This window comes from Canis lupus, chromosome 20, assembly GCF_003254725.2.
Source record: "Canis lupus dingo isolate Sandy chromosome 20, ASM325472v2, whole genome shotgun sequence".
NCBI lineage: Eukaryota > Metazoa > Chordata > Mammalia > Carnivora > Canidae > Canis > Canis lupus.
The window spans coordinates 52,902,807-52,924,990 of NC_064262.1; the positions used below are offsets into that span (position 1 = coordinate 52,902,807).

The 22,184-nt window shown below is 62.5% G+C and overlaps 3 protein-coding genes across 3 annotated transcripts; 1 reads left to right on the top strand and 2 right to left on the bottom strand.

Moving 5' to 3' along the window:
- The first annotated feature begins 50 nt into the window (after positions 1-50).
- On the top strand, positions 51-4,196 carry SNAPC2 (small nuclear RNA activating complex polypeptide 2). Its single transcript, XM_025457324.3, has 6 exons — positions 51-196; positions 1,403-1,757; positions 2,547-2,654; positions 2,814-2,882; positions 3,162-3,456; positions 3,550-4,196. The coding sequence occupies exons 2-6, from the start codon at positions 1,575-1,577 to the stop codon at positions 3,879-3,881; spliced, it is 987 nt and encodes a 328-aa protein (XP_025313109.1). The 5' UTR covers positions 51-196; positions 1,403-1,574; the 3' UTR covers positions 3,882-4,196.
- A 1,272-nt stretch (positions 4,197-5,468) lies between these two features.
- Positions 5,469-7,012, bottom strand: CTXN1 (cortexin 1). Its single transcript, XM_025457317.3, has 2 exons — positions 6,850-7,012; positions 5,469-6,483 (listed from the first exon to the last, which is right to left on the bottom strand). Exon 2 carries the CDS (start codon positions 6,461-6,463, stop codon positions 6,215-6,217), a length of 249 nt encoding a protein of 82 aa, XP_025313102.1. The 5' UTR covers positions 6,464-6,483; positions 6,850-7,012; the 3' UTR covers positions 5,469-6,214.
- A 532-nt stretch (positions 7,013-7,544) lies between these two features.
- On the bottom strand, positions 7,545-21,315 carry TIMM44 (translocase of inner mitochondrial membrane 44). Its single transcript, XM_025457316.3, has 13 exons — positions 21,162-21,315; positions 18,966-19,067; positions 16,191-16,361; positions 15,092-15,172; positions 14,233-14,382; positions 13,385-13,524; positions 13,030-13,115; positions 12,276-12,368; positions 12,055-12,179; positions 10,865-10,915; positions 9,088-9,177; positions 8,418-8,528; positions 7,545-8,093 (listed from the first exon to the last, which is right to left on the bottom strand). Exons 1-13 carry the CDS (start codon positions 21,204-21,206, stop codon positions 7,974-7,976), a joined length of 1,365 nt encoding a protein of 454 aa, XP_025313101.1. The 5' UTR covers positions 21,207-21,315; the 3' UTR covers positions 7,545-7,973.
- Between the last annotated feature and the right edge of the window lie 869 nt (positions 21,316-22,184).

The window sequence follows — 22,184 nt, forward strand, 5'->3', positions numbered from 1 at the left end:
GCGGGGCCTGGCCACGCGTAGAGCTGCCGGCGCCAAGCCCGCGGCGGCCCCCAGGGGGCGCCCTTGGCCCGGCCCGAGCGCGGCACCCCTACCGCTCCGCAGCCCGCCCGCCTCTCCTTTCCAGCGCCCCCAGCCCCCGGCCCGGCCCCGAGGGACTCGCCCAGCGGCCCCCAGCCCAGGAGGCCCCAGTGAGCAGGTAAATGGTGGCGGGGGGGGGGGGGGTAGGACAGCTGGAAGAGGGACCTGATGACAATGACTTCATCGGCTTTCCCTGTGCCAGGGCGTTTCATGCCTATTCATTAATTTGATCCTCGTAACAGCTTTCAGGTAGATGTGATTATAATCCCCACATTAGAAATGAGAAACATGAGGCACCCTCTGAAGTAACTTGGCAAAAGTCACAACATTCAAAGAAAAAAAAAAAAAACAGTCCCAACATTCGGTGGAGCTGGAATTCAAACTCGGGCACCGGGTCCCCCGCGGCCAACCTCGGGCTCTGTGCCACAGAGGGGTCCGCAGGCGTCGGACAGACACGGGCCGAGGAGAATTCGCCGCTCAGCCCTAGCGCCCACCCTCACTCCCGCAGACTGCTGGCGGCCAGGGATGGGCCGCGAAGGGGGCGGCCTGCGTGGGGTCCTCTCCTCCGCTCAGCCCGGGGAGCCCCTCCCCAGGGATGGAGACGCCAGCCACGGCCTCGAACCAGGCCCACCAGGACCCGACCGGCCGCGGTCGACCTCGGACCTGCTCCCTGAGCCCTCCCGCCCCGCCCCTCCTCGCACCCTCCCAGCCCGGGCTCCAAATAAACATCTGGTCCGACCCGCTGAGTTCTGAAGTCTGCGTGTGCGCTTGGCGCGGGTGTAGGGGGCAGGAAGCAGATGGGGGCCAGGGGAGACCTAAGGGAGCTGTTCCCAAACAGACAGGCGCACCCAACCCCACCTGCTTGCGTCTGAACAAGCTCCGCTTCATCCCCCCCCACCCCGCACCTGCCCACCCGCCTCCGGCGGTCTTCCCGGAGCCAGGCTTGGCTCTCCACCCCTGCCGCCTGGACCCTGGCCTCGCGAGGGCCTTGCCCAGTTCTGTCTAGGCTAGAGCTCTCCAAACGTCTCCTGTCCGAGTTCCTACCTCCCCTCGAGCGGGACCACTAGCTCCATTTTACAAATGGGGAAACTGAGGCTCGGCTCGGCCAGATCACATGCCCTAGGTCCTACGGGCGGCTCAACCCCAACAGCCCAGGCTCCGGCCAGGATCCACCCCTTTTGGAGAAGCAACGCACACAGTAGGAGTCTCGCAAGACTCAGGCCCGGAACGGAGGGAGGGCAGGGGGTCTAAGGTCTCGGCTCCAGGTCACGAATGAGAGGGAGATAAAATGCAGGCGGGGGTGTCTCATTCGCCGCCACCGCAGTTCGCAGGCCAGCCTCTCCGTCTGCTTCGGCTACACCGCTCCCTGCAGCCATAAACGCGGAGCCACGCCCCATCTGCTTCCGCCTCCGCGCCGCGCTTTCTGACCCCAGCGGCCTCCGTAACCCCGCCCACCAGGGAAACGGGCCCGGGACGCCGACACCGTCCTCGCCGGCATGAAGCCTCCGCAGCGGCGGCGAACGGCCCCGGCGCGCTACCTGGGCGAGGTGACAGGCCCCGCGGCCTGGAGCGCCCGCGAGAAGCGGCAGCTGCTACGACTACTGCAGGCGCGGCAGGGCCAGCCGGAGCCGGACGCCGCTGAGCTGGCCCGAGAGCTTCCGGGCCGCAGCGAGACCGAGGTGAGGGGTCCTGGGAAGGGAACGCGGCTGGAAGCGGGGCTAGGAGGGGGCGGGGCGTGCCTGCGGCTGAGGGGCGGGGTGTGGGCGGGGCGAACGCGAGGCTGGGGCGGGGCGAACTGGGAGGGAGGTTGGGGTGGGCGGGGCGTGCCTGCGGCTGAGGGGCGGGGCGGGGTGTGGGCGGGGCGAACGCGAGGATGGGGCGGGGCGAACGTGGGAGAGGGGCTGGGGTGGGCGGGGCGTGCTTGCGGTTGAGGGGCGGGGCGAGCTTGGGAGAGGCTGGAGGTGGGCGGGGCGTGCCTGCGGCTGAGGGGCGGGAGGGGTGTGGGCGGGGCTAACTGGGAGGGAGGCTGGGTGTAGGCGGGGCGGGAGGCCGAGGGGCGGGGCGGGGCGAGGCGAGGTGGAGGCCACGCGGAGGAGAGAGGCTGAGGAGTCGGGCCCCGGAATTAGATGGAGCAGAGGCCCAGGACAGGGCGGGAAGGGCAGCAGGAGCCCGCGGGAGTGAGGCTGAATTGAGAGCCAGGAAACGGGGCCGAGAGGGTGAAGTGGGGAGGTGAACAGGGTAGTGCTTAGCAGGGCTGGGCCCTGGCTGCGCGGAGGAACCAGAACCGCCCTGGGCCTCACATCTTTATCAGGTGGCTGGTCACACGTGTGGCCTGGCCCTGAGCCCCGGGGCAGAGACACCGAGACCTGTACCCCTGGGTAGCGGGAGGCTAGGGAGCTGGCGGTGGGTCCCCCTCCCCAACCCTGGGCGTGTAGAAGGCCCATTTGGCCTCCTCCTCTCTTCCCCAGGTCCGGGACTTCCTGCGGCAGCTTAAGGGCCGCGCGGTCCGGGAGGCCCTCCAGAGGCTGCATCCTGGTCCGAGGCGCCGAGAAACACAGACCCCGGCCCCCATCGAGGTGAGACAGGACAAGGGCCCACCAAGGCCAGCCCCGGGGCATGCGTGGGTGTTGGGGGTGGGGATGACCTGGTCAGGGGATCTCCAGGAGGAGCAGGCCTTGGAGACCCCTGAGCGTGGCTCCCTGGCTGACCGTGTGCCTTCTGGTCGCCCCACCCAGGTATGGATGGATCTGGCTGAGAAGATAACAGGCCCGCTGGAGGAAGCCCTGACTGTGGCCTTCTCACAGGTACAGCCATCCGACAGGCAGGATGGGGTGTTCCCTACAGGTCTGAATAAGGGGGACTTGGCTCCTGGGCCCTTCCTCTTGCCAGCTCTGTGACTCTAGCCTGTCCCTGGACACCCTAAGCCTCAGTGACACGCGCTTCCGAGGCAGCTCCTGTATGTTCCCCCTCGCAGGGAGGGTTTGGTGACCAGGTGGGGCTGGAGGGCTCAGCCTTGCACAGCGCAGAGGAGTGGTCGATGGGAGGACTTCCGCCCTTCCCTCTGTGATGTCTCCTCCTGCCAGGTACTCACCATCGCAGCCACAGAGCCCATGAGCCTTCTGCACTCCAAGCCTCCCAAGCCCACACAGGCTCGTGGAAAGCTACTGTTGCTCGATGCCTCTGGAGGGCAGAAGGAAGCGAGCCCTGAAACTCCCGGCCCCGCCCCTAAGCCCGATGGCCCGGCCCCCGAGGCATCTTCTGAATTCCTGGCTGACCCTTCCTCGGCTGAGGGAGACTTCTCCGTGGACTTTGAGAAGATCTACAAGTACCTGTCATCCGTCTCCCGCAGGTGTCATGGCCCTGAACTCTCTGCCGCTGGTGAGGATCACGGGCAGGGGCAGGGATGGTGGGAGTCCCCCTGTTACAAACCCCGCCCTTCCCTCACCCCTACCCCTCTGTGTGCATCTCCAGAGGCTGCTGTGGTCCTAGACCTGCTCATGGCACTTCCCGAGGAGCTGCAGCGCCTGCCCTGCGATGCCCTGGTTAAACACATGTCGGACATGTACGTCCACCTGACAGCTCCCCAGCCTGACCCAGCCAGTGAGGGCCTGGGGCCGGCAGCTGAGGATGCTGGGACAAGCTCCAGCCGGCAGGAGGCCGCAGGCCAGGCCCCTCCCCAGGCCTCTGAGAGCACTGGGCCTGCTGAACCAAGGTCTCCTTGGCAAGCAGCAGGGGTCTGTCCCCTGAACCCATTCTTGGTGCCCCTGGAATTTCTGGGCCAGGCAGCCACTCCTGCAAGGTGAAGGCCCGGCAGGCGGACGACACAGCAGACATCTGTGAGCCCCCTGGCCCTCGGGCCTGCCTGGGCTGGCACTGGGTTGTCATGAGGATCCAGTCATGGTGGAAGGCCCCTGACATGGTGGGCAGCAGGGGGTGGCCTTTAAGATGACCGACACAGCAGGAGTCTCCAGAGACAGCAGACAGGTGTACAGGGGCTTGGCCGCAGAGCTGAGGTGGGGGCAGTCGGGCAGCTTGGTTAAAGCCACAGTTAAATACTGTCCCTTCCCACATCCTGTATTCTCTGTCCTGTAATTGTGAGTAAAGTTCTTGTCAACCCATCTTGCTCCCTTCTTCCTGAGTGACAGATGGGAGTAGAGGTGCAAAGTGCCAGGAGGAGAAGTCAGAGTGCCAGAGTTCAGGGTGCTGGGGGCTGAATCGGGATGTTGGGGCACATAGGGTGGAAGGCTGCTGCCACCAGGTCTGCTTCAATGTCACCTGGAATGACCTCGGTCCAGCCGGGAGGGGGACCCTGGATGATTTGTGTGGAGGATCAGAGGCCTGAGCCCAACCGGTGTGGGTGCAGGGGTTTCGTAGCAGGTGACCTCATGTGGCACACATAGGCCAGCAGAGGGAGGGGAGCCAGGCCTCCGGTAGGAGTCAAGGGTTGGGGTGGGCTGCCTCCTGTGGCAGGAGGCTGGAAGAAGCAAGTGCCCCCGGGTGGCCTTAGTGACGCAGGGGTGGGGGATGGCGTGGGGGGGAAGAGCTGGACTGGAGCGGCCTCAGGAGCAGGGAGGGGGGAGCTGAGTTGGTAGAGGAAGGGTTGAGGCTGCTGCCAAGGGCCCCAAATGCCCAGGAGTGCTGCTGGGTCTCCCTGCAAGGGACCCCCATTCCTCCGCGGGCCGAGCCTGTAGATTCAGGGCCAGCCTGGGCCAGGGCTCGGCAGGAGGCTCCGCAGGAGGCTCCCAGGGCACCGCGGCGCCGCCCTCCCACCCTGCCCAGCCTCACTAGTCCTCTGGGAGCTGGTAAATTTTGTTCGCAGAGCCCGTGCACTCAACAGCCTTCCTTTTATAGAAGCGCTGGTTCTCCCCGCCCGCTGCACACGGCTCCCCGGGGGCGCACGCATCTCCCCGCTCCGCGGCGTGGAGCGCAGCCAGCCCACTCGGTGCTGCCAGCCCCCCGGCTTCCCGAGCGCGTGCTGCTGGTGGGCAGGAGGAAGCGGGCTCGGGAAGGTTCGGGAGCGCGCGTCGGGCCGGCGCCAGGGCATCGTGCCACCTCCTGGCGACACCCAGGCCCATCCCGCCCCCCCCCCAGTCTCCCTGGGGCAGGGGGAGGAGGAGGGTGTCGCTGGAGGCCGCCAGCTTACAGGAGCCGCCAGAAGGCGGCCTGGCCGTTGGGCCGCGCGGACAGCCGTGGAGAGTACGTGAGAACGCAGAGCTGGGTTCAAATCCCAGCCAGGCTGGAATCGTGCCGCTCCGTGCAGTCCGGGCTAAGTCACCCAGGCTGCCTGGGCCACAGCCCCTGGACCTTAGTCCCCTGGCGGGCACAATAGCCACGCCGACAGGGCTCGGCCTGGTCTTGAAGAGGCGCTAACTCGCGCGCTTGGCATGTAGTAAGCGCTCAATAATAGCTTTTATTGACACCGTCGGCTCAGAGGCAGGGAGGCAGGAGGCGGCACGGGGAAGGCCTCGGCGGCGGCGACAGGAGAAGGCATCAGGGGGACGCGGCGGGAGGACCAGGCGGGGGCAGAGGCGGGGACTGGGGGAGGGGCGCCGACCGGGGCTGGGGCGGCACAGAACCTGCCCGCGCTCTCCTCCCAGCGAGGGCGCCGCGCGTCCTGGACACGGCGGCCGCTGGTGCTGTCCCGTCTCCCGTCTCCCCAGTCTCCGGGGCAGGCCGTGCAGGGCATGTTGGTAGGCGGCGTCCACCCCGCGGGCGCAGGAGAGCCTGCCCCGCCCGCCGGAGCAGCTCAACACTTAAGGGGGGGGCGGGGGCGGAGGCGTGAGGGTGGCCAGACCACAGGGGAGGGAGGGGGGCCACGGGGGTCCCCCGCATCCGGGGACGGACATGACACTCATGCTCGGCGGCGGCAGGACAAGAGCAAAGCCACCTATACGTATGCCGGGGGCTGCGGGGTGGGGGTCCTCTTCCCAGTTACGGGGCGAGGACGGGGCGGGATGAAGGCACGAAGTGGGGGCTCCGGCCAGGCCGGGAGGAAAGATGGGAGGGGGAGGAGGGGGAGGAGCCGGGCCTCTGCCGCCCTCCCCCTCGGGCTAGGCTGCGGGGCGGGGTGCCGAGCGCGGTCCCTGCCAGGCGGCGCCCCCGTCGGGCGGGCCCTCGGAGGGAGGCCCCGGCAGGCTCAGACCAGCGCGTAGTCGAACTGCCCGCGCTCGAGCGCCTCCTTGTGGTCGGTCCAGGACGAGGCGGGCATGCGGCTGTAGGGGTCGAGCAGGATGCGCACGCAGCGCACCATCAGCAGCACCAGCACCACGAGCAGGCACAGCACGAAGGCGAACACCGTGCGCTGCTCCGCGTCCAGGCCCGCGCCCACCGGCGGCCCCGTCGACGGCGGCAGCGGCTCCGGGGACAGCGTCCACGCCGCGCTCATGGCTCACATCGCCGCGCGCCCTGCGGAGGAAGGGCCCGCCCGGGGCGCGGGGATGAGGCCGCGCCTTCCCGCCCCTGCGCCCCGCTCCCGCCCCCGCCCTTCCCGGATCCAGCCCCCGCCCGCGCCTCCGTCCCCCGGCTACGCCCAAGCCCGGCCCGCGGGCACGCCGCCGCAGGCACGCGGGGACCCAACTCCGGCCGTGCGCGCAGGTGGGGGCGCGGAGAGTGGGGAGAGGGAGCCCGGCCCGGCCGGCCCGCGCACAACAGGTGCGAACGCGCAGCCCGGGCGGCGCAGCGGGGCGAAGCCCGGTCCCCCATCCCCGCTCCCTTTGTCTCGGCGCCCCGGGGACCCCTCCCCCACCGCCCCCGCCCCGCCGCGCCCCTCACCCTGGCCTCGACCGGGACGGGGACCGAGCGCCCGGTGGCTGCGCTCTCCTCCGGGACCCGCGCCGGCTCCGCTCTCGGCGTCTCCCCGGCGGCGGCGGCGGCGGCGGCGGCGGCCCGGGCTCAGCCCACCCCACCCGCCCCTGGAGCGCCGGAGACCGAGGCAGGCGAGCCGCACGCTAGCCGGGCCGCCGCGGCTGTTCCCATGGCGACGGGGGCGGGGCCGCCGCGGGGGGCGGAGGCTGCGCAGGGAGCGGTGCGCGGGCCCGCGACCCCGCCCCGGCCTCGGGAGCACCGAGCTGCCGCCGCGGGTCGCCTGGAGACCCCCGCCGCCGCGAGGCCGCGGGGAGCCTGGGCGCCCGGGACCGCGCCCACTCCGCCCCCGCAGGCGCCCCCGGCGGCGCGGCCCGGCCCCCCCACCCTGCGAGCGCCCCTCGACCACACGTCCAGTGCGGGCGGATCCCAGCGCCTCCAAGAGGCGCTCCTATTGGCGTCCAAGCTCCTCCAGCTCTAGGGACCCCACCAGGCTCCCTCGCTCTGCTCACGGCGCCCCCGCCCCAGGGGGCAGGGTCCTGACCAGGCAAGGCCGCCCCCTCTAGGGCTGCGGCTCCTTCAGTGACCTTGGCCACCGCCTCGGGAGCTCCCGGCCAGCCAGCCCCATCCCCCACCCCAGTGACAGACACCTCGGACCACCCAGGTTGCTCTCCTGCACTTTATTCTTTCCAGATCTCAGGCATGTACACAGGGTAGTAAGGGCACTGGTAAAATAAACAGCCCAAATGGCCTGGCTGACGTGGCCAGTGGGCTGCTCTGAGCGGCGGGGGCCCGGGCCCGCCATCCTGCCTCCAGAGGGTCCCCGGCACCATCCGGCCTGTGCACCGCAGTGAGCCCGCCCAGCAGCCCCCACGGGGCACAGCCGGGCACAGCGGCAGCGCGGGGCTGACTGTGGGAGCAGCCCCCGCAGCCCCCCGCCCTTCCCCGTGCAGCTGGCTCCGTAGCCGCCCGGTAGAAAACCAACAGTCCTGTCCTCAGGTCGAGCTGCTGCAGCCGGACACCAGTCCTCGGCGTGTCCAGCGCGTGCTGAGCCAGCCCAGGAGCCCCCGGTCGTGGCGTCGTGGCCACTGCGCTCAGAGGACCTGCTCTGTGCTGGAGGCTGAGATGTCCAGAAGCCGCCAGGCGGCGTAGGGGTTGAGCTCGTCCTGGTCTCGGCAGAGCGCCCACACGTACAGCATGCGCAGCACCTTGTCCTGCGGAGGTGGGGAAGGTGAGGGCTAGGACGGGCCGCGGGGGTGGGCAGCCTCTGCAGAGCAGAGGGGAGGCTGCGGAGCCCACGGAGTGGGGCTGGGGCGTCAGCCTGGGGCTGGGGTCCCGAGGCTAGACTCAGGACTTGGCCCAACCAGAGAGGTCGGTTACCCTCCACCCTCCACCAGGCCCAGCCAGGGCCCTAGACTTCTCGGCGCCGCCCCGCTTTAGTCTGCAGTCACGGAGCCTCTGGGCTCTACACTGCCATGGTGCGAGGTGGCTGAAGGCGGCCACCCCCCGGGGCCTGCGTAACCTCTTCCCTCACTCACCGGGTCGCCCTCGACCACCTCGCCTTTGGGGTTCTTGATCACCATCACCAGCTGGGCCTGGAAGGTGATGATCAGCACAGGCCCCTGCTCCATCATCTTGCCCATGGCCAGCTGCAGGGGGAGTGTGGGGGTGCTTAAGAGTGGCCACACCCCTTCCCTGCTGCTCCCTTTGTGCTGCAGATCCCCCTTTCCCGCTCCACTGGTCCCCGCGGTGGAACCAGGCCCCAGAAGGAGTGGGAGAAGTCACCCATTTCTGGGTGGGGGACTCCCACAAAAATGCTTCCCAATGTGAACCGGAGTCTCAACTGCTAAGGATCCATGCAGCCACCCCAGACCCCGGCAGCCTCCTGGAACCAGACCTGTGCTGGGCGGGCACAGAGGCCTCAGTGTGCCTTCAGCTGCCCACAGGCACCGGGGCCTGAGCAGTCCCGACAAAGCTCCCACCCTTCCCAATAAAGGCGCAGAGACAGCACTGCCTTGGGGGCCCAAGGTCTGGGCAGCAGCGCCGCCGCGTCTTGCACCCGTCTAATTCTCCTACCACATGCTTATGGGAACCTCCCGCTGAAAGGGACCCTGGAGGTCACTTAACCCAAGCCCGTGGCCATGCCACAGCTCCTCCCGGGACAGGGGCCCGTGACGAGCACACCCCCACCCCGGAAGAGACACTCACATCGACATTGTCGATATCCAGGATGCGGGAGTGGAACTGCAGGCCCAGCGCCTTGGCCTGCTGGATCGGGTGGGCCAGCTGGCTGTAGGTCTGCAACGAGAAGCCAGACACGCCCGTGGTCACACCCTGAACACCAGCCCCGCCAAGGCACCGTGCCACCGGAGAGGCTGTGGCACCTGCCGTGGGGCCCGGCGCACTGTCCTGGGAACCTCTCCCTGCCGCCGGGCCCGCCGGCGTGCTTCCATGCTTTCGGCTCTTGTACCTTCCAGAAATGGCTCCTGGCGCCTGGGTGTGCTATGCCAGGAGTGGCAGATGCCAGGAGCACAGGTCCAAGCAGGAAGGCTGGTGCCACCCGTTTGCTGGCCCGAATCACACACCCTCCCCTCGTTATAAAGGCAGCGCGGCACAACCAGCTCCAGGGGGTATTCATCGGTAGAGCAGGGACGTTCCCGCAGCAGGATCTGAACCCACTCCCAGAGAGAAGCTGAGGCCTCCCTGGCTGATCTTGGACTTGCCCATATTCACCGCACTCTGATTCTTGGCCTGGAATCAAACCTGTTTTCTAGGATTTGCCCTAACCCATGGCTGCTCTGGAATGAGCTGCCCGGGGTGCCTCCTCCTCGCTGACCAGCTCCTCCGGGAAGCCTCTGGCCACAGCCCCTCGTCCTTCCCGAGGGGCAGCGGCGCCCCCAACGACACCCCTGGCCCCCTTGAGCCTGCTTCCCAGGCCAGGGACATGTGCAGCCTTGTAGCTTTCCTCTGGAAGCTTCTCTGGACACAGCAACTGTGATGGAAGACATTCCAATAACACCTACTTTTTATGGAAACAACCGATCTACCAAGAAAAAAAAAATGCTGCCAACTCCCCTTTCTCGTACGATTCTCAAAAATGACATTTAAGAAACACCTGTGTGTGAGCACCTGCACTTTCAAGTGCATTTCCAGGGGCAGCAGCAGCTCCCTGGCAAAGATAATCAACCACATCCTAATGGTCCCAAAGTATTAAAAAAAACAAAACAAAACAAAAAAAAACCCAACACACCACTCACAAATGCCTGCTGGATTAGTCACCATGCAGAGGAGTATTTAAAAAAAAAAAAAAATCTGACATCTTCTCCTCTGCTTTCTCCAACTTGTTTGTGAGCTGGAAGCAGAACAGAATCAGCCAAAAAAGGCTCTGGATTGCTTAATACAAATAAGCTTGAAAAAAAAAAAAAAAAGCTGCATGAAGACAGCGGTCAGGGAGGGAGCAGGGACGCTGAGGCTGCCAGGCCCGGGCAGACAGGGCGCGCTCCTGGGGACGGCTGCCCTGCTGTCCACAGCCCGGCGCCACTGCCGCCAAGTAGCCCCAGGACCCTGAGCCCCGACTCTGGGCAGCAGTCAGGCCTCCTCAGGACATGCAGCTCCTCCCTGTGCGGGAAAATCTATCACCATCTGTTTTGTTCTGTGTTTCGGGAACTCGAAGGGAGAACAGCTAATGAGTCCAGCCAGCGCTTCACGCGTCCTGCGGTGCTGCTTCTGTGTTCACACTGTACCCTCGTGACGCCTGTGACACGGGCGTGCTGATGGCCTCTGGCCCGGGGATGGGAAGGTCACACACGTGCAGAGGTCTTCGTGGCCCCACCCCACACCAGCCCCGGCCCCTGGGGCCCCCCTCAATAGGACACCAGGCCCCGTCATACCCTTCTCAGATGGTGTCACCCAAGCACATCTCTAAGCTGTGATTCTTTTTAGGCCTAACTAGAAAAAACATTGAAAGAGAGAAAGAAGTACTCACAGCTTCATAGCACCAATCTTTGAGAATGTCGAGCTCTCCAGAAATCATGGCCTAAAAAGGAAAAGGTGACAAAAACAAACTTAGCTCGAGACTAAGGGGAGACTATGTAGGTAGGAGGCCCTACCCTACAGGCTCTACTGGGGGGGGGGCAGCGGCCTCGGGCTGGGCCGCAGCAATGGACACCCCTCCTCAGGCCCCGGGGAACAAGGGCCTGGGTGTGTGACCCCGGGCAGCCTAGGGTGGCCCCGAGGGCCTCGTGTGAGAGGCAGAGGAGGTGATGGCGTGGCAGGCTCATCTGGCCAGGAGACGGAACCAAGGAGGCCGGGAGCCACATTCTCCCCCCACTGGGGAGGGAGTCTTGCACAGCTGGGTCCCCACAGGCATGAGCAGCCCACGTGGGCAGTCAGGGGCCAGGGCAGGGGCAGAGCAGGGGTCCCGGGGGCGGCCTCCCCACGGGTCATGGGGGGGATGCCTCTGCAGGAACTTGGGAGGCAGGGCTGAACCCGCTGAAGGTGATGGAGGAGCCCAGGGCCCGGGGGAAACCACAGGCAAGCTGGGGGCCGAGCCATCCTCACCCTAGAAGAAACTGCCTGCGCTGGGACTGCTGCTTTTGGGGATCGCTCCATTTCTACCTCCTCCCGGCCCTGCCCAAAGTGGCGTGAGGGACCTGGGAAATCGGAGGGGGAGGGGACCACACGAAGGTCACTGGGACGGAGGAGGCAGGAGGAGGGTCTGTGGTCTCAGTAGGACTTCCCAAGGCCCGGGCTCCGGCCACATCTTGGGGGCTCAAGGAGCAGACGGGGCAGGGGTGGAAGGGGAGGCCCCGGGCGGCCGCTCACTGCAGCCCCCAGGGAACTACCTCAGGCCTCTGTGGAGCACCAGGGAGCCAGACAGGAGGCTCCAGTCCAGCGTTCAAGGGAGGCAGGGGTTGCCGCCGGGACATGGGGAAAGGGAACTCAGTCCCTGGAGCGGACGCACCCCACAGGCGAAGCAAGAAATCAGCCGCTATCGTGAGGGGGCAGCAGGGCCCGCAGGTGACCCTGGTGCCTTCTCAGAGGTGCATGACCGCCAAGGACCCAGCGTGGGGGTGCTCAGGCCTCTGAAGGCAGGACAGGTGTCTGCCATCAGGCTGTGGCCCATGGGACACAGGCAGGGCAGGACGGGGAGGGCCCACTGAGGCGGCAACCCACCTCCAGGACGTTGGGGATGATGTCGTTCTCACACTGCTGCAGGAAACGCTCCTTGTCAAAGGCCGGGTCGACTCGCAGGATCTCCGTGAGCACCTCTGACATCTCCGTCTTGGAGAACAGGCCCCCTGGAGGCAGCCAAGCCAGGAGTGGGTCCAGGGCCTGGTCACCCCCTCCCACCACCCTCTGCTGGCCCAGGTGGCAAGGACGGGCAAGCCACTCACCCAGCAGGTCTGTCACCTTGTCTGTCAGCGCCCGGGATGCCCGGATGAGCGCATTGTCACTTTCGTCATACTTCATTTTCATCTCAAAGAACCCTGTGGGGACATGGGCCAGGGTCAGGGGGCCCCGTGAGACCCACCCTCTGTGCAGGCAGGGGAAATGGGGGGGGGGCCTCTCCAAGGCTAATTCTCCAGTGGTGGGCCAAGGGGCCCGCCCTGCACGCCGGGGCTCTCCTTGCAGAGGAGACAGGCCTCCAGCCCCCTTCATGGGACAAAGGCGTATCCTTGTCCCTGTTGGTTCTTGGGAAGCCCCATGTCCCAGATCAGAACAGAGACCTCCAGGGCCTCGAGCAGGCTGGCCGGGGCCCACCAGTGCCTCCCGTCCTGCCCGATGAGGGAGTGTCTCACGGTGGAATCCACGGCCATGCCCCCTGCGAGGGGGGTGTGCCTGGCCGCCCTACTGCTAGCAGTGGCTCTGGCAAGGGCAGAGATGAGTGACTCAGCCCCCACAGTAGGGTCCCTGCCCGCCAGCCCAAATGTACCAGGCTGCCCGCATACACAGGGCGGCCTGTGCTTTGCCAGGGCTCTGCTGCTCACTGGCTGGGTGATCCTGTGGAAGTGGCTGGTCCTCTCTGACCCCGGTCTCCTCCTCTGTAAAGTGGGGGTCTGGCTTGTGCCCAGCACATGGGGAGCACTCAGTAAGTGTCCGCCGTCACGGCTATGCTGTCAGCTGAGTCTCCGAGATGTGAACACTCACGATTAAATACCACGTTGTTGTCCTTGAAGTCTTTCCACTGCTGGTACCACTTGGAGTCCTTGTGCAGCACGACTCCCAGGGCCTCCCTGGGGAAGACCGGGCGGTGGTGAGCAGCGGCGTGGGAGCCCCTGGGCACCTGCCCGGCCCCATGGGAAGGGATGTAGCAGGACAGCCCACCCCTCACCTCTCCTCCTGCCTCCTCTCTCCCGTCCCCAACACCCCACCCTCTCCTCTAAGTTCACTTGAGCAGAAGAGAAGCCGGAGTAAGAACGGATGTCAACCGCAGGAACCTTCTGCGGGCGCTCGCGCACACACTCTGGGGTGGGACGTGCGCGCTGGCCGGTCTGCTACCTACTCGTTGGGCTCAAACACCTTCTCTTCCTTGAACTTCTCTCCCGAAAACTCCTTCCTCTTCCTTAGCCGCTCCGGCCTCCGGTAGGGCCCCGTCTGTCCCAGCACACTCTCATCGAGCTCCTTCTTCACGGACTCTACCCCCTGGAGGAAAGCAGCCAGCCACGCGGTGGGCACTCGGGACCCTCCCAATGCTGTGGACCCCCACGATGGGCCTGTGCCTTTGTGCCCCAAGTCAGGGAACCCCAATCTAGTGGCTGATGGCACCCCAGGGTCACTGTAGCTCAGAGTGACCTGCCTGACTTCCCCACATGGAGAGCAGGACTGTTCCAGATGCACTCCACTTTTCTTCGGCCTCCCTCTCACTTCCCCCAGACCTCTTCCTGCAGCTGCTCTGGCCACGTGAAGCTGGCTGTGCACAACCCCTCTGCATAGCCCGCCCTCTCCACCTGTGGCCCGTTCCCCGTATGTTCTCTTGTCACATGTCGCTCAGGAACTACTCGTCCCCCAGGGCCCTTGAGAGCAGAAACGTGGACTTTCTACCTTGTGGCCTCTGTGGCCAGCAGAGGGCCCAGCTGTGGGAAGATTCGACAGGTGATTCGGAACGAATTCAAGACCTCAAGTCACCCTAAGTGCAAAGGTCCCTGGTTTATGGACACAAGCTAAGGAGGCTTAGCAGCTGAGAGGCTCTTGGTGCATTAACCTGCAGCTCCCCAGGGGCTGTGACTTGCCCAAGGGTACTCAGCCAGGAGTGCAGCATAGACCTGCTGCCTCAAGTGGGCCCTCCGTCTCCAGGACTCAGAGCAGGCCACGCCAAGGGCATCCCCGGCCGAGCATGCCAGCCCAACCCACCTGGGAGAGGGCTCTGAAGGCGGCAGTCTTGCCCAGCTTCTCCCCACCCTTGGACACCGACTCGGCGGACTGCTTGGCAGTCTTGGCGGCTTCTTCCACACTCTCCTTGATTTTCCGGCCAAGGTCACTTTTACTGACTTCGTCAAGACTCTACTGAGACAGAGGATGGAGGTGTCAGCTCAGCACCCCTCGGGGCCTGCACAAGCTCCCCCAGAGCTAAGGCCAGCCCAGTCCTTCAAAGGGCAGGAACGAGTGCTCTGAGCTCATCTGGCCCATGGGGCCCTGAGTCTCAGGTCCACTGTGGACTATGTCTGGGGTGCTGGGCCCTTGGGCACTAGGTCAACTGGGTTCTCCCCAGAACGGGCGGGCGGGGCAGCCTCGGGATAAAAGGTGAGGAGCCTGTCCCCAGCACCAGACTGGCCTGCCTCTCTCTCCTGCCCAGAAGAGAGAAGAGCAAAATAAGTAACAAAAAGAAAACCCCTGTGGCGGCCCCACTGTGGAGGGTGGTAAGCAGCACTTCCCTGTTTTTAGGCAGGAAGAAAAAAATTCTCATTTATCCTCCTGTCTTTGCTAGTGGCACAGAAGCTTCTAACCCAAGTGGTAAACTGCAGGGCACGTGGGCTAGTCCGTCTTCACCCTCCTTCCTGAGGGGCGCCGTGCACCCTAACTCCGGAAGCCACCCGCCCTGGCTGGATCTCCCCTGCTTGCCACCCACGGCTATTCATCCCTGTGCCAAGTCACGCCCTGCCCAGGCGCCAGCTCTGCCCGCTGCTTCCAGCGCCGCTCTCCTCCCAGAGGCGAGGAACAGATGGCCCAGGCGCCGCAGGCCAACAGAGCGTGGGGGCCCCTCGACCATTACCTCCTTCACCGTGCCTGTGATCTCCCCCAGCTTCTTCTTTATCACTTCGCTCGTCCGCACCGTTTCAGATTCAATCGTTTTCTACGATAGGGATGTTGTTTCTTTTTGTTACAACACAGCAGTTATCTTACAAGCAAGGGTCCAAAGAAGCACTTTCTCAGCAGCCCTCTCCCTCGCCAGCCTGGCCACCCGGGCCCCTTCCCCACCCCGGTGCCCCTCACTGCCCCTGACCTCCCTTGTGGGCTTAGCAACCTAAGGCTGACATGACGGATGGAGACCCTTGAGGCCCCGCCCCTGGCTCCAGTCTCTTGCTTGGCGCAGGGGTGATCCTGCACCCTCCCCTGGCTCATGGACATTATCCTGCCTCACTCTGCACAGTTGCCTGCCACTGCCTGCAGCTGCCAGCCACTGCCGGATCTCCCACAGTCACTGTTCCACCTGACTGGCTCCTTGCCCACTCCTCAGCCCACTCCCCTCCTTAACAGAAAGGAAGGGTGATCTTCCAACAGCTCAAATCCCCACAGGCCCTCAGATGGAACAGGCCTTGAGCATGGCCTGGGAGGGGGCCAACAGAAGGAAAAAAACAAGAGACCTGGAGCAGGCACCCATGGGTAAGATGGGGAGGCTGCCCCCACCTCACAGAGCCCTCATGTGGCAGAGGCTGCGGAGCCCACTCGCTGTGGCAGACACCTGACAGCTGCTCTGTAAGAGATGTGCCCGTTATTAACGACACACGCACTGTAACCTGCTGTCTACCTGCTTCATTCAGAGGGCCACGACCAGCTCTCAGGAGGAGTGCATCTCAAACCTACTGCTCAAGCGGTCACCAGGGGAGCCTGGGCAAATGCACACTCTGATCCAGCAGGGCGGGGCAGGGAGGCTCCGAGACCCTGAAATTTCTCACAAGTTTCCAGAAGCCGGTGCTGCCAGTGTACAGAGAACAGGCTCTATCTCACCGCAGAAAAGGAGGGCTGACGATGTACTCCTGTCCCCTCGCCCCCCACAGTGTCAGTGCAGTGACCTCACCTTCCCCTGCCACGCCGGCACTGTGCGGGAAGCAAGTGTGCCACCAGGGGAGACGCGAAGCAGAGGGACTCACGTATTTCCTTCTGGCTTCCTGGAGCGCGTCCGACTCTTCCAACTTCCGGGCCTCATCTCGGAACTTTTTAATACTTTCTTTCATTTCTTTGTTTTTGGCTAATTCTTGTTTGATATTATCCAGCAAACCAGAGAGAAAGCCTTTCCTGTTTCCGGAAGAATAGGATCTGGACTAGAAAGAACATAAAAGAAATAAAGGGTTTTTACTTTCTCCTTTGGGCTGATGCAGGGTTTCACGATGAAGAGCTACCTCTTTTATGAGCGATAAAAGTCAAATTAAAGAAGCATCAAGTGAAGGGCACCGGGTTGGCTCAGCTGGTTAAGTGTCTGCCTTTGGCTCAGGTCATGATCCCAGGGTCCTGGGATCAAGTCCCACATCAGGCTCCCTGCTCAGTGGGAAGCCTGCTTCTACCTCTGCTCCTCACCTCGCTCATGCTCTCGCTCTCCAATAAATAAATAAAATCTTCAGGGGAAAAAAAAAAAACGATAAAAAAAAGCATCAGGTGATAAGCTGTGAGATATCCAGACAATGAAACATCATTCAGTAATAAAAAGAAATGAGTTAGCAAGCCATGAAAAGAGGTGTGGCCTTACACATTGTCATGTGTCAATTATATCTCAATTTTAAAAGACACTGAGGGGGGATCCCTGGGTGGCTCAGCAGTTTAGTGGCTGCCTTCGGCCTGGGGCGTGATCCTGGAGTCCCAAGATCAAGTCCCACATCGGGCTCCCTTTATAGAGCCTGCTTCTCCCTCTGCCTATGTCTGTGCCCCCCACCCCCTCTCTCTCTGTCTCTCATGAATAAATAAATAAAATCTTTAAAAAAAATTAAAAAGACACTGAGGAACCTCACTGAGTATCACTGAGTGAGAGAAGCTGGTCTGAAGAGACTCCAGATGGTATGATCCTCATTCTAGGACCTTCTGGAAAAGGTGAAACCATTCGGACAGGAAAAGGATCAGGTGTTGTCAGGGGCTGCTAGGGGGGTATGATCCTCATTCTAGGACCTTCTGGAAAAGGTGAAACCATTCGGACAGGAAAAGGATCAGGTGTTGTCAGGGGCTGCTAGGGGGGTGAATGGGCACAGAGACTACTCTATGGGACATTATAATGGTGGACACACAGCAGACATTTGTCCAAACCCCTGGGATGCACCATACTCAGGGTGAAGTGTGAGGTAAACTACAGGCTTCAGCTAATAATATACTGGTACTGGGTTGTAACAAATGGGCCACACTGAGGCAAGACGCATCTCATGGAGAAAACTGCAAACTGCCTGCCCAGGTGGGAGGAGGGGGGAAAGAAAGTTGATGGGGACCCTCTGTACTCCCTGTTCAATTTTTCTGTACATTTACAAGTGCTCAAAGGAATAAAGTCTATTCTAAAACAAAACAAAGTACCAGGCTCCCCCTCCAACAGAGGAGACCCTGACTGAGAAACAGGTGCAGCTTTGAATCCTCATGGGGACGCAGATGTGCTCGCCCAAGGCAAAGGTCAACACCCAAAGGGGCCCTTGTCCCAGGACTGGAGTTGAAAGGATTTTATGGCCCCCCAAGAAGTTGGCATAGGGCCCTACTTACTGGGCTTCTGGGACCAGGGTAGCTTCTTCCTTTGACTTCCTCTCAAGTCCCAAGTTGGGACACATGTCACCCCAGGGCTTGGTACAAACTTCCCTTGTCAACCCACAGGATCACCGTCACCAAGAGTCAAAGTTCAGGGGTCTCCCCTGGTAGGAAAACCCAACACACCCAGATGCCAGAGCCTAGGGAGGCCAGAAGAAAGGCCAAAGCCCCACTCTAGGCACAAGAGCCAGCATGCTACCCAAGACACAGGCTTCAGGGTCAGACTAAGCCAGGTTCGGATTCCTGCTTCGCCGCAAGCATGAGCATAGGCTCTGAAAAGGGAAGGTTTGAAGAACCATGTGAGGGAGCCACGCCATGGAGCAGTGGTTGGGGCCCACCCTCCCATTTTCAGGGTGACTCACCCCTGAGCCCCTATCAAACCCCAGAGCCAACATCCAGGCCAGCCTTTCTGGGGTAGGGAGTGGAATGTCCAGGTTCTAAGACTGTGGGACTGTGCCACCTTGCAGAAGCCCTACCACGCATTCCATGGCTGCACGCTGTGGTGGTGGTTGAGGAAGGGCCACAGGACATGTGCCACGCCCACAAAAGCTCCAGGATAGGATCAGGGAGACAAAGCCTGTGTGAGAGTCACCTGGCTGAGAGGAGGCTTGGAGGGAAGGGTGTGGGCTGCCCCAGTGTGTGGGGTTGGGGAAGTATGTCAGCTTCTGGGCTTTCTTCCCCGTGGTGGTGAGCACCAACAGACAGAGGCATGGTGGAAGAGGAATGATGGGGAGACCAAAAGCTCTAGCAAATGCTGTCTGTGAGGAACAAGAGAAACAGGAAACCAAGCCCCGGAGATGGGTAACTCTGCTCAAATGCCTGGAGGGCTGTCACCCACAAAGGGGAAGAGCTACAGGGAGGTGGATTTCAGCTGAGTCCAGGGATGCCTTTCCAGCCATTAGAGCTGACACATCATCTACTTTATCAGGCGGGAGCTCTACCCCTGATAATGCCCAGCATTTCTCAAGATCCTAGGAGGACCAGGGTGCTGGGCTCCGAAACCCCGAAGGTCTTGGATGTGGAATGCCAGCCAATCTATTGCCCCCAGCAATGGATGTGGGCAACATCCTGCAGCCCTCTCTCCTGTTAACTGAGTCTCATCGTTCAGAAAACTTGCCCCTCCGCTCAGCTTGCTGGCATTCTGAGTCACTCACCACGGGCAGCTCTCCACCGGGCTGGCGTATCTGATAGGTACCATGGCGTAGTGGCACTAGGTTGTGGCTGGACAGAAACTGGACTCCACTCCCGAGGCATCTCTGATTGGAGGAGAAAAGAGAAAGACCCATTCAGGTTAGAGAACGGCTGGGAAGTAAGCAGACCACACTAAAAAGCAGGGGGTCACCCAAGACCCATTTGCTGGTTTTTACCGCATGCCTGCTGCATGCTAGACGCTGTGCAATCTTGCTAAATTCTGAGAAGCCAACGGGATCTTGCGGGAAAGACACTGGACCTACCCCTCCAGTGTCCATGTCTACTTCCTGCCTCTGAACCTGGGAGTCCCAGGAAATGACAAACTATGGTGGAAGAAGGTGAATTGTGCCAGTCTGATTTAAGCCTGTAGACTGAAATGGGCACCCAGAGCCTCGATGCTGGCAATAAGCAGTCTTCTCTCACAAGCCTGCCCTGCTTCTGCAAGGCTGCCCCCAAATGAAGAACTTAAGCTCCATGAGAGAAGGGCTTGTGCAAGGTCCTGTTCAACAATGCACCCTAGCACCCAGCACTGAGCCAGGCACATTGATGTCAATGACCCCACAGGATCACTTTTCCATTTCCACATTCCCTGGGCCTTTCCTCTCCCTGTTCCACGCCTTCTGTCTCCAGGAACTCTAAGCAACATCCCAAACTCATACAATTGTAGCTCGAGAGCAACTCCTGAGGGCAGCCCCAGTGGCTCAGCGGTTTAGCGCCACCTTCAGTCCAGGACATGATCCTGGAGACCCGGGATCGAGTCCCACGTCATGCTCCTTGCATGGAGGCTGCTTCTCCCTCTGCCTGTGTCTCTGCCTCTCTGTGTGTGTGTGTGTGTCTCTCATGAATAAATAAATAAAATCTTGGGAACCCTGGGTGGCGCAGCGGTTTAGCGCCTGCCTTTGGCCCAGGGCGCGATCCTGGAGACACGGGATCGAATCCCACATCGGGCTCCTGGTGCATGGAGCCTGCTTCTCCCTCTGCCTATGTCTCTGCCTCTCTCTCTCTCTGTGTGTGACTATCATAAATAAATTAAAATTAAAAAAAAAATAAATAAATAAATAAATAAAATCTTAAAAAAAAAAAAAGAGCAACTCCTGAGACACCTGGCTGGCTCAATCAGAACAGCAGGAGACTCTTGATCCTGGGGTGGTGAGTTCGAGTCCCATGCTGGGGGTGGGGGAAGAATAACTCCCAAGAGTTTAAGTCATTTTTCTCTAGATGCCTACACCTATTCATCTTGGAGCCGCTGACTTCAGCAACAGTTTAGACAGCAGTGCATGGCTGTCTAACTTGGGAAGGAAGTCCCACAGTAAGCCCAAACCTAAGAGGTTGGTTCCCGACCGGTTTTGTGCCTAAATCCAAACACGTGTAAATACAGCCTCTCAACTCTCAAATAGTCAAGCAGTCAAGGGGGGGGCGGGGGGATCTCTCAGTCAGAGAGAGCTTCTTTCTCCCCACACTAGGATCCCTAGGAGATCTCTTCTCCCCGCAGGGTCTGGCTCTGCAGTCCGTCTCATCCAGGCTTCTGACCAGGTCGGCTACCTCACTAGCTGAGACCGTGGGCAGGTTGCTTAACGTTCCCGAGGCCCCGTTTCCTAACCTGTGAATCAGCGCCAAGCAGCAGCAGCCTCAAGTTCTACTGCTCTGAGTGCGCTACGCACACGGGAACCCCCACCGCCCCTGCGGACGCAAGCTGTCAGCCAGCGCGGGAACTCCCCCCGCACGTGCACGCGGAGGGTCAGGGGCAGCGACGCAGGAAATGTTCTCGGGAGAGAGCCTGGCGTATAAAAACGCGAGCCGCGACTGTCACGGTGTTTTGCCGCCTTCTCGCTGTGTCTCCGCTGGGCGCCAAGGCCACCATTCAGTCCCCGGTGCACGTGGAGTCTGATCAGGCAGCGACGGGGGACTCGCTCGCCCCCGGCCCCGCGCCTGGCCGCCGCCCTCACCCCCGGCGCGCTCAGCCCCCGCCCGTGAGCTTCGCTCCGGGACCCCGGGCCCGGCCTCCGCCGCCCCAACGCCCCAGCCCCAGGGCTCTCGCCGAGCCCAAGGAAGGGCCGAGGGGGCCAAAGGCCCGCGGACCAAAAGGCCCTGGAGGTCGCAGGCCTGGAGCTCCCTAGACCCGCCCCCACCTCCCCATCCGACCCCGCACGTCCGCTTACCCGCGGGCAGCGGCACCAGCCTCCCCACAGCGCCGCCGCCGCCATGTTGCTGGATCCCGTGTGACCTTCTGGCGACGCGGCCCGATGGCGTCACCCGCTGCGTCTAGGTGGCGCGGCACGGGCCTGGGAAAAGCCGGCCGCGGGGGCGGGGCTTCGGAGAGGAAACTGCCTCTGATTAGAGAGCGTTCCCGGGGGGGCGGGGCCTTGAGAGTGGCCTGGCATAGGGGCGGGGCCTGACCTGCAGGAGATTCCCAGAGAGCTAGGCCTCTGATTGGGCGGGATTTCGGAAGGCGGGGCCTGTGACTTGACGTCACGCGGGGGGGGCGGGCACTTTTTGAGGCGGAGACCTGTGGTTGGATGAGACTACGAGGGGGCGGGGCGTGAGGGCGTGAATTCCGTCCCGAGCGGAGATCTCCGGGGCGGGTCGCGCAGGGCCTGCGGTGGCTGGGAAGACCAGCGGGGCGGCGGCCCGCGAGGATTGATTCCGTTCTCGCTGATTGGCCCGCGGCCCAGCCCGGTAGTGACCGACCCTGGTTCTCACTGACGGTGGCCCACACTGACCGACAGACGGGCAAGTGAGTTGCTCCAAGAGCGAGAGCAAATGAGCCCACGTTGTACAGCACGTTGACAAAGCGCCTGTTGGTTTTAATCCAGAACCGGAAGATGAAGCTAAGACCAGGCTGGGTGGAGGCCACTCCTCCGTGGATGCCGTGTGAACCGACACACCTGGCCCTAAAGAAGATGAGGCCTTTGTCTTTTTAGCGCCTGGACACTGTTTTCCATTTAGAGATTGCCGCCACCAAGTGGCGGTACCTTAACATGGCCATGCAGTCTGAGTCTAGGAGGGATGGGGAGCTGGTACCGTGGGCGAGTCAGTGTACGTTGCCTTTGGGCTACTGAAGCCTTTTGAGTTATTAAACTGTGACAAGGTCTGTGGGACTCCCTAGCTTCAGATTCTCTGTCTCTCAGGAGCTCCACCTCCAGGTGGGAGCAAGGGATGAGAGCTTCCACTCTGGCTTTGCT